This window comes from Balaenoptera musculus, chromosome 20 (genome assembly GCF_009873245.2).
Source record: "Balaenoptera musculus isolate JJ_BM4_2016_0621 chromosome 20, mBalMus1.pri.v3, whole genome shotgun sequence".
NCBI classification, from domain to species: Eukaryota; Metazoa; Chordata; class Mammalia; order Artiodactyla; family Balaenopteridae; genus Balaenoptera; species Balaenoptera musculus.
Window position 1 is genome coordinate 20,165,154 of NC_045804.1, and position 11,661 is coordinate 20,176,814.

Genomic DNA, 11,661 nt, shown 5'->3' on the forward strand with positions numbered 1-11,661 from the left:
AAGAGAAAATATGGGTCATGTGTGAATAATTCATGTCCCCAAACTCTGTGAATTGACACTGGTGGCAAGTCATGTGCTATTTTCTGATGCCACTTATCCTAAAACCATACAACACTCATTAAATACTTTGCCACTTACTATGGGTCCTTGGGTCTTGAGGGATAATAAAGATATGTAATCAAGGTTGTTGTGAAGATTAAGTGAGCTAATAAGTGTGAAGCAGTAAGAACAGCGCCTGGCACTTAGTGTCTTATATTTGTTAAGTTAGTAAATATATTTTAATAGGTCATGTTACACTGGTGCCTTATAAACTCCAAATTTTGAACTCAGAACAAAGATGAATGTTTTTGATATGGCAAATGGCCAGTTCTCTGCTCAAATCACCACAGAATACATATTGAATAAGATTTTTCAGTGGGGAGTTTCATTAACAGAGTAAACTAAAAATACCTTGGAGGAAGATATAGAGCTCCCTCTATGTGAACACCAGTCTCTGTAAAGGGGAGTCAGGCTATCGATGTAGAACTGACAAGACAAATATGTGTCAGAATTGTGGAGAGTGGATTAACCCTACTGAAAGTACCACAACCCATGCAAGAGAGTGAGGTCTTAGAAAAACATCCTTAAAAGAAAAGGCTGAAAACCAGACAGGTTCTTAGTGGTGATGGGCAACAGATTTTGCATAAGGAATGCTAGGGCTTTATTTAACCCAACAATTTCCAACCATCACATTGTGAACAAATTTTAACATGAAAAATACTGTCTTGTTGAGTTCTCAATTCTCAATTGTCTATACAAATGGAGAAAAACAATTGTACATATAATCTGAAACAGCTAGCAATGTTTAAAAATTCTTCATTCGGAACATAGCAAAAGTGCCCCTTGCTTTATGCAATTGAGATGATCGTAAACTGCTAAAATATAAATTCAATGTTTAATAATTTGATCACATTTTAAAGATCTCAGGGACCTCCCTGGTGGTCCCGTGGCTAACACTCCACGCTCCCAATGCAGGGGCCCGGGTTCGATCCCTGGTCAGGGAACTTGATCTCATATGCCACAGCTGAGTGTTTGCATGCCACAACGAAGACCTGGTGCAGCCAAACAAACAAAATAAATAAATAAATATTTTAAAAACCCAAAAGATCTCCGAGAAGTCCACTATTTACAACACGGTGGTATAGTCTTATATGTAATAAAAGACCTCTTTAGGAGTACAAACCGCTGCTCTCTAACTTATCTGCTTTAAATTCATTTACACTTTGATAGTTACATTTTCAAGAGCATAGCATAATTGTGAGAAAATTTTAAATAATTTCCCCCAAATAGATACAGGTTTAGACAATCCAATTCATCTAAAAATAAAATGTATGTTCATTTTTAAAAGTATATAATTGAGATAAAAATGAAGAAGAAGATGAATATTATTACCAGTTACTGTTAGATTTTGTTGCCTAATGTTCCAGGTATTTTTTAGGCATAAAAACACATAGGGGGCTTCCCTGGTGGCACAGTGGTTGAGAATCCGCCTGCCAATGCAGGGGACACGGGTTCGAACCCTGGTCTGGGAAGATCCCACATGCCGCGGAGCTACGAGGCCCGTGAGCACAACTACTGAGCCTGCGCGTCTGAAGCCTGTGCTCCGCAACAAGGGAGGCCGCGATAGTGAGAGGCCCGCGCACCACGATGAAGAGTGGCCCCCACTTGCAGCAACTACAGAAAGCCCTCGCATAGAAACGAAGACCCAACACAGCCAAAAATAAATAAATAAATAAATTTTTAAAAAACACATAGACACGGACACACAGAACACATATTCCCTCACAAGATAGGTTCATATTTTACTGCTTACTTATTTTTTACTTAAAAATGACAGGACCATTGCATGAGGTTTCCTAATAGGTTTACAGTCGTCAACTATTTTTGGTATTTCTTATATTATGTACTATTTGACTTTTTTCTGATTTACAGCTCATGTCCCTAAGTAGATTATAACCTCTTCAAAGCAGGAACCGCCTTTTATTCCTTTATATTCCCTCAGGGTGGTCAACTCAGTGCCTTATTCACAGTAGATGTTCAAAAAATACTTGTAGATTGGCAGTGATTAACGTGCTTGGAAGAGGCCTTCAATGCCCAGTTCCTGAGCACAAAGATAAGCAGCCCTGGAGAGCCAGTATGGATTTAATATCCACACAAGTCGACATTGTGAATAACATTCCAAATAACAGTCAGAGCTGTAATACATAGAAGGGAGTGTATATTACCTGAAGAAGCAGTTCTACTTGGTCACAAAATATGACAGTTCCTCTGCGCAGAGGAACGTGTCTCCGATCATAGTAAGAGGAAATGTTTGGCTTAAGTGCTTAATGTCAGGGGGCTTGCGCTCTCCTGGGTCTTTTCTGAACATCAGTGGTTATAATGACATTAAGAAACGTATTTGATCTTTCATTACTCATTGCTCCTTAGCTTCAAAAACAGGCGATTGGCCAGATGCCACTCAAGGTTCCTTCCACCTCTAACATACTGGGCTTTCTGTGCTGTGCTAGCAGGTGTGAGTTCAGTGAATGAATACTCAGACTGGGAATATAAGTGGTAACCCCAGTGTAGACTCCTTACTGGTCATTTTGGAAGAACATTTCTGAGGTGTGCGGCACCTGTCTGGAACCGTGGGCATCTGTGACTCTGTATATGTGATGAAGATATAGCTGTGCCCACCTTCCTTAGCTACTGTGTCCTATGAATGCCATCTACAATGGTAAGAAGGAAACTACCCAGACTTAGGTTTTTTTAGAGAACAATTTAAGAGGATTATTCTGTATCTTGCTTTCAATGTCTCTGGAAAATTCAGACAGAATCTCCTTAAAGGAAATATCACGAAGACCATGATTTCTATGCTGGGAGTGCTGAATTTATTAGAAAACCAACAACATGATATAGGAGGGAGCTGGGGTCTTGAGAGGACAGGATATTCTTCATAAGTAGTTCATTTGAAAAGGGTCTTCGGTGCCTCTTAAAAGCTAGTTAGAAGAGAGGAGGAATGGGCTTCTCGAGAAGAGACCTGCCACCTTCTGCTGTGAAGCTGTGGGACAGCAGGATGGAGCCGGCCGTCTCTGGGGGACCCTTAGTGACGATGCGCTCCTAGGATGCACTGCTCAGCAGCAGGAGGAAGTCCTGCAGGTGGCCCAGCAGGGGTCCGGCTGGCAGCAGGGGTGGCGGCAGCACGGGGACTGCACAGAGACGGGATGGCAGCAGGTGGTGGTCCAGCAGCAGGGGCGGCAGACCACGGCCTGGCAGGACGAGGGGCAGCAGGTGATGGGGCGGCAGCAGCCGTCCTGCAGGCTGCACGGGGCGTAGCAGACCGGGCGGCGGCGGGGCTCACAGATGGGGCGCGTGCAGCGGGGCACGCAGGTCACGGGGCGGCACACGGTGGTCTTGCAGGACACTGGGCGGCAGCAGCGGGGGTCGTGGCAGCAGCGGGGCTGGAAGCAGCCTCCGGCGCAGCCCAGGGAGGAGGAGATGGGGCCGAAGCAGGAGCCGGTCATGGCGGTGTCTGGGGTTGCGTCGGCTTGAGCTGGTGAGAGGAGTTGGGAGTTCTCAGGTGTGAATGTCTTCCTCCTGCTCTGGGCCCTTTATATACCCTGGTCAGCTGCTGATGACCCCCATGACACGCGGTCATTCCTAAATATCTGGGCAATTAAGTGAGGATTTAGCATTGACTAATAGTGGTTTTGGTAACCCTCCACCACATAATATCTATGCATACACACCACAGATATTTTTCATTTTCTTGTATTGTTTATTTTCATCAAATCTAGACATAGGATTAGAGTCTAGTGAATTTTCTTTTGAAACATTCCTAACTCATAAAAAATGAACGTTTTCTAAATTATATTGGTATCTAATCACTCTACCCTTTGGCCCTGAAGTTAGCATTTTATTTGTGGACTTCAAAGACTTGCAAAATTGCCACCCAAACAGTGACTTGGTATTTACAGCCGTGCACATGATGGTAACTGGCTAATCACAGCCCTCTAATGCAGCCCAGCACTCACCTGCTTCCCAGGTGTCTCCTTCCGTGACTCGCTGAAAGGCTGTTTTGTCGTTTTCCATATGAGGGACCACATGGCACCCAGGATTGCTGCCACCTGGTTTAGTCACTCCTCCCCAGGAGGGCCTGGGTAGTCCTGCTTTGGTTGTTGGTGTCTCCCCATTCACCTCTAGGTGAATTCTGTGCCCTCCTCACCTTCTAAGCCAAACTCAACTTCTACCTTGATTGTAAAACCCTCATGAAGAATCCATTGCAATTTTTATCTGTGTAATTTATTTAGGATTAGTCATTGCATGTGTGGATTCTGGGAAGGGAGGGCAGAGAATATATAGACCTATCTCCTCATTTTATAAGAGGGGTCATGTGGGTTCACCATGGTTACCCAACGGAGTACAGGTCTCCTCATTCCTCAGTAAGCAACTTCTACTATGAGTTTTCTGGTTTTCAGGCTCTGTAGACGATAGTTTTCAGACAGAAGAGAGAATGTCTCAAGTATTTTTTCCTTCCCCAGTTTTATTGAGATATAATTGACTATCTCAAGTAGCATCTCTAAAAGTGGTACTGGAAGGGAATTAGGAAACATCTTACCCCAATGACAGATAATCCAAAAGGGCCTCAGGGCTTGCGTGCTGGGTCAGCACGGAGGATCAAAACAGGTCAACTTATTGGAATGGGGAAGAGGGACTGCTTTTTCCCAGGTGTTGGTCTTAAAAGTATAGTCTGGTTTCCCTTGGTAACACATTGTGGCTCTGTGAGATATGCTCTTGTCTAATTCCTTTTATTGTTTTTTATTTGTACCTTCACCCTACACCTTACCCTTTATGAGTTCCATAAATTTACTTCTTTTTCTTGATTGAGATATAGTTGTTGTATAGTGTTGTGTTAGTTTCTACTGTACAGCAAAGTGAAGTAGAGTTCCCTGGGCTATACAGCAGGTTCTCATTAGTTATCTATTTTATACATATTAGTGTATATACGTCAATCCCAATCTCCATAAATTTACTTCTTATGTATGAAGTAGCTCTACACTTTTCCTCTGAATTTGAGAAAAAAAAAAAGAATCCTGTCCAGTCAACCATGAAAAAAGAAGGGCCGAGGCCTTGCAAACCACTAATCAAATGCTTTTAAAACATCATTTGTCCTAAAATTACCCCCTCAAGCTTCAAGGAGGAGGCTTTCTGTTGTTGTCATGGGGGTATTAGTTTTATTTTTGCTTCCATGACACCATGGAAGATATCATGAATGTTAACTGTATCAAGTTCATTCTCTATATTCCTCATGCTACGATCCCCTCTTGGATCCTTTTATAATATTAGTTGATTTTTACTGTACAGACTAAAAAATTCTCCGAGATAGTGTGGCTAGAATTACATGCAATATTCTAGGCCAAGTCACATTATAATTTGATATAAAGGTAATATTTTCTGATTGGTTTACAAATAGCCTTTTTGTTTATGCCTAACATTCTGTGGACATTTTTTGGCCTCAACAGTCCTTTGAACTAGTGTATCATAGTCTTACAAGAAATCTTGTTTTTTTTCTTAACTAGGCCGTTACTGGAAGCTTATACCCATTTTCCTCTAAGAACAGTTTATAATATTGTTATAAACTGGATTTTTTTTTCTTCTCAATATATAAGAACTCTAAGTTACCATTTATCGAGTATTAGGTACAGTCCAGGGACTGTAATAGGTATCTTTACCTATCTTATTAATCATCATAACAGTCAACTGAGTTAAATATTATTATCTCTACTTTATAGATGAAGAATTGAAACTTAGAGAGTTTAACTAATCTGCCCAAGGTTACACAGCTCTTAAATAACTGGAATAACACAGCTCTGAAGAGTCTGGATTCATCCCAGCCATGCCTGACCCTTAGTCCTGTGTTTTAACATATATGCTTACAAAACCCAATGGGATTTTTCTTCAATTTATGGTGAATAAATTCACTTTTTACCATCCATAAGAGCTTTAAAAAAGAGATTACCACGTATTTTTTTTAAACATCTTTATTGGAGTATAACTGCTTTACAATGGTGTGTTAGTTTCTGCTTTATAACAAAGTGAATCAGCTATACAAACTTTTGAGATATTTTGCGTGTCCTTTCATTTCAGCCTCATGCACAAAGTGGTCTGCGATGGTCCAGCTCCTGGAGACCCTGTGTCTATCAGGGACTAGTGGGGGTGACCATGAGCTGGCGAGAAGCACATCCTAAAATGTCAAAATAAAATTAGGGGTAGGGGATTAAGAGATACAAACTATTCTGTACAAAATAGATGAGCAACAAGGATATATCGTACAGCACAGGGAACCATAACCACCGTCCTGCAACAACCTGTGATGGAGTGTAATCTGTAAAAATACTGAATCACTATGCTGACACCCAAAACCAATATAATACTGCAAATCAACTATACTTCAATAAAAAATAAACAAAATAAAATTTCAAATTAGAGGCTGTGTCTCATATGTCATATCATAAATGTCTTAAAGCTTATTTTGCAGGGTTTTTTTTCAGGGATTAAACATCCACCCCATTAGGGAGTCAAGGTCTTCTTCAACTGTAAGGTTTGGTATCCTATTTTCTTCAAAAAGAGGCACAGTCCAAACCTGTGCTCCTGAAAATGGCCTGGGGGCGAGGATACTCTGTGGATTTTGTTTAGAGTCTCCACAGTTATGTAAGGAAAACTGGTCCTCACTAGTGGATGCTGAGGGAACTGAATGTCTGGTTTTGCTTCCACATTGGGATGTGCTTTTCCCACCACACAAACTGCATGTTTTCCATAAGGTAAGACTGGGTCGGTGGTGCCAAAGATTAACTAAAGTTGGGGCCACTCCTCCTTGCTACATGTGCTGGGGTGATGGTTGGTCCAGGGGGCCATCCTGGCCCTCTGCCTCCGTCCGGTCAGCTCATCCCTCTTCCCAGTCCACATTGGGGCTGTAGTGCTGGGGCTTCATGAGCGGGGACTTTCTCTTGTTGACTGGGACTCCCCAAAGCCTAATCCCTGGCTCTTCTCTACTTGGCCGTGGAGCAATTGTGTGCAGTACAGGGTCGCCTGGGAAGGGGGAGTGTGGCTGTGGCTCTCCCTGGGGATGTGGACACCAGCGGTATAGAGATCTCGGGGAGTGCTCAGGCACACGAACTCTCCAAGAGGCATACATCCTGCCCGGGCCATCAGCAACAAGCCATAAGAGCTTAATTTTATCTATAAACCTAGAGATTATTATTAACCTAGCCCTCCAGAAAGTTTGTTGAAATAAAACACCCAACACAAACACTTGGGCACTCCCCTATTTTTATTTCCTTTATAGAAAACTATCTGGTTAATCTTTTCATACCGATTGGTGTATTAAGCTAGTTTCTTATTGCTGCCACAGTTGAATTAGTCAGCTGCTGCTGCATAACTAGTAACCACAAACTCTTATAACACACAATAACATGTATTTATTTCTTGGCCATTTGTCTGCAGTTCAGTTGGGTTTGGCTTTTTAAGGCTGACCTTGGCTTCTGGCCATGGGTTAGTTTTGGACTTCCTTCTGAATTAGAGTTTCCAGATTTAGCAAAGAAAAATACACATCCCTCAGTTAAATTTGAATTTCAGATAAACAGCAAATAACTTTTTAGCATAAGTATATCTAAGTATGCATGGGGCATACTTACCTAAAAGTTATTTGTTGTTTATCTGAAATTCCAATTAAGTGAGGCATCCTGCATTTTAGCTGGCAACCCTACTCTGACAGCACAAGCACAAGGGAGCAATTCTAGTCATGTAAACACATTCCAAGTCTTGGCTTGGGTCATGTCCTCTAACATCCCATTGACCAAAGCAAGTCACATGGTGAAGTCCAAATCATGGGGTGGGAAAGGGGGAGAGAAGACTTCTCCCAGAGAGGTAAGAGAAGCAAAGAGTAATTATTAGTGAAGAATGATGTAATCCACCAGAGTGGCAAATCAGTTACTATAATAAGCTTTGTTTTGAATCTTGGACAAAGATTTTTAGAATGTCCAATTAGATTATGCCCACTGGATCTCCGTTCATGTGGGTAACTTTTATTTCCCTCCCTCTTTTCTTCCCGATCAACCAAGAAATGCCATTGATTAAACAGGGACTGCCTCGTTTCTCTATAAGAAATTCATGTTACCTATTTCCTATTAGTTTATAGTTGATTAGGTGTTCAGGAGAAAAAAAAATCTGGGAATTGCACTAATTTTATGAAAGTGGCTATTGATTTAATCAAATATTTCTTTAGAAATTATATTTTACTGTGTACTATAAGTACCAATTATTCCAATGTCTAGCTGGTAAAATTTTCTCTTGGGAAAATTAATTAAAGGACTTCAGCAACACAGACACTAAACTAATATGAAATCCCCCTCTGACTATATATAGATTCTGGGTATAATTTTTAAAGTAGTAAATTTCTGACCTTAAAAAAAAGAAAGTAAAAATTCCCAGGTGCCAGAATGAAGCAGGAACTCAAGAAATTGAGTTTTTCAATCTTTCAATTTTTCAATCTGTGAACTGGTGCTGAAGCTTCTTCAGGATATGGACCAATGACTTGGGACTGGGATTTTAATTCCCTTACTGGGACCAAAAGACATTACAAAAGAGTCTGGAGGGATCTCTCATCTGAGAAAGCCAGAACTAGAAATTCTTTGTAAGAGAAACCCAGAGAATCTTGTTCTTTGGCAAATGTTAATAGAAGAAAAACAAATTCTATACTTGGAACTGCTTACAGTTTGAGTTTAGAATTCAATTTTAGACTTTGATTTGGTGTAGGAATCCCAAGCTGAGAAAATCATTTGTCTCAGGCCAGAGAAACCCCTGGGACTCCCAGGAGTAGCAAACTCTAAACCTGCATGAGGGTGAACCAGTGGAGGACCATTTCCTCATGTGATGTGTCATTATTTATCATAAGTTAATATTCTTCAGGAATTGTTTTATTATAGAACTTTCATGTTCCTTGGGTGTAGAAGTGTCCTCATGATTTTATTGTTTCTTAACCAACCAAGTATTGGTCTTGGTTACATCTGAATAGTAGGGCTTCTGCTCTTGTTAGTTTGTTTGGTGTTATGGTCACAAATATGACTTTCCTCCACTCCTTCATCCACATGATTACCTAACACCAGAAACCACATGGTTCATCTAAGTGACAGGGAAAATAGTGGCTCCCAAAGCCTTGCAGGGACATTCCTTTAGTGAAATTGCTTTTTTAGCTCGGGGAAGGGATGGAGGGCACCGAAGAACAATTTTTCCATTAACCCATAATAAAGCATCAGCTTTGACAGGAGATGATAGGAGAATTTGTCCAATTGCAGTATATCCTCCTAAATCAAAGAGGTGTTCTGGGTTCTCTGTCTTTTGAGACCAAGCCAATCACACTAAACTCTTTAGCTTCTGAGTCTCTTTAATGTCTTCTGCAAAGTTTCAATAGTCTTAGTCTTTTGATAAAAAGAAGTAAAGAAGATGTAAATGAGTTCATTTGTACACCTGAAAGTAACACAACATTGTAAATCAACTATACTCCAATAAAAAATTTTAAAAGTGGCACTCTCTGCCTCTTGACATTTTTACTTTTGTTTTTTAAGTAAAAAAAAAAAAAAAACCTTTTTGCTTTTTTCATCATATCAAATCTCAGGTGTGTAGGGGTCACACAGTCTCTTTTCTTACTAGGAGTTGACCAAATCTCTCAACTCATGAGCAGCTGATGTCAGGTGCTCACATGGGGCCAATTCTGCAGTCTGGAAGTTCTCATGTTCCTTATTTCTCTTCTTTTAAATACAAAGAGCTGTCATTACCTGCAGCCCCACCGCTGTCAATAATCGTAGCCAAAATTTGCTCATTGTAATTCATAGAGGTGAATTTATTCACCTGCATGAATAAATACTTTTACTTAGTATTCAAATAAGTGTAATACAGGAAGGAAAGGATCCTCAGGACTGACATTGGCTTGGCAGATCTTCCCCATTCTGCCTTAGCCCCACACTGGCCAGCAGTATCTTGTAACTCCTCCCATCAAGAGGTAGATTCTATTTCCCCACTCTTTGTGTCTGGTTTGGTCTATGACTTGCTTTGACCAACAGAACATTGTGGAAATAGTGTTATATGAGTTCTGGAATCTAAGCCTCAAGAGGTCCTGAAGCATCCCCTTTTCCCTCTTGGAAAAGCTCTACTATCATAAAAGAAGCCTAGGAGAGCCTGCCAGAGAACGAGAGACCATGTTGAGAAGAACCAAGACACCCCAGCTGACAAGTAGCACCAACTACCAGACATATAAATGAGGCCATCTTGGACCTTTTAACCCCAGTTGAACTTTGAGACCAATGCAGTGGCATGAGTGAGAAGAGGAAAGATCATCAGAATGCCCAGTCAATGCAGAGAATTGTGAGAAATAACAAATTGTTATTGTGTTAGGCTATTGAGCTTTGGGGTGGTTTGTTACGTAACAATAGACAAGTGAGACAATCTTTACATATTCAATTTATTTATACATGTGAGAATCGCCCCTGTGGAGAATGTGGTCTTGGTGTCCACTTCACCTGAACTCCCACTAGTTTCCTCATCCTGGAAAAAAGCCAGCAGAGAAAGCATTTTAATGGATGATAATATGCGATAATGCTGCTTTAACTTTAAATTTTTTTGTTTTAATATTTTTATGGACAGTTATAGAACATTATTTTGGAAAGTAATTTCTGATACTATCTAAAGCTGTAGCTATTTCAAATTCTAAATCAGGGGTTAGGAAATCTTGACATTGCTTACTCACTGGGTAGGTTTCAATCTCCTTTGCAGAATTCAGTACCAGTGTGCTCACAGAGCCAGTGTGCACCCCAGCTGAGAACTACTCAAAATTACAAATTAATTTCAATTAAAAAAAAATCTTTTAAAAAAGTGAGTTCTAAAATTCCAGCCTCCCAGTGTCAATATGTGTCAGAATGTTAAGTGAGGAGCTATTTGAATTATGAGGAGAACCCTGAGAGACACACTCAGAAACATACCACACCAACCAGATGAGGCATGTTTTCTTAAAAATACAGTGAAATATGGGGCTTCCGTAGTGGCGCACTTGTTGAGAATCTGCCTGCCAATGCAGGGGACACGGGTTCGAGCCCTGGTCTGGGAGGGTCCCACATGCCGTGGAGCAACTGGGCCCGTGAGCCACAACTACTGAACCTGCGCGTCTGGAGCCTGTGCTCCGCAACAAGAGAGGCCGCGACAGTGAGAGGCCCGCGCGCCGCGATGAAGAGTGGCCCCCGCTTGCCACAACTAGAGAAAGCCCTCGCACAGAAACGAAGACCCAACACAGCCATAAATAAATAGATAAATAATTTTTTAAAAAATACAGTGAAATATAACTCGAGTTGTATTCACTAAATTTGTACAGCTTTTTTACACATGAATCATACTTCAATAAAGTGTTTTTTTCTAAATGCAATGAAATATGCATATCTTCTCAACAGAACTCAATGGACATATGATCCACCTGTGATTATAATTTGGAAACCTTGTTTATTGAGTGAAAGGAATTGGGTACATTAAATTCTTTACAGGAGACTTTTCTTCTCTCTTTGGCACACACTCCACACTCAGAAATTTGGTTTTACCTTT

General features: G+C 40.9%; 1 protein-coding gene and 1 pseudogene across 1 annotated transcript; both read right to left on the bottom strand.

The window, feature by feature from the left end:
• Positions 1-2,674, bottom strand: part of LOC118886672 — an 83,966-nt pseudogene extending 81,292 nt beyond the window's left edge.
• Positions 2,675-3,137: 463 nt separating this feature from the next.
• LOC118886365 (keratin-associated protein 2-3-like) lies at positions 3,138-3,588 on the bottom strand. Its single transcript, XM_036835988.1, has one exon. The coding sequence runs from the start codon at positions 3,540-3,542 to the stop codon at positions 3,153-3,155; it is 390 nt and encodes a 129-aa protein (XP_036691883.1). The 5' UTR covers positions 3,543-3,588; the 3' UTR covers positions 3,138-3,152.
• Positions 3,589-11,661: the final 8,073 nt, after the last annotated feature.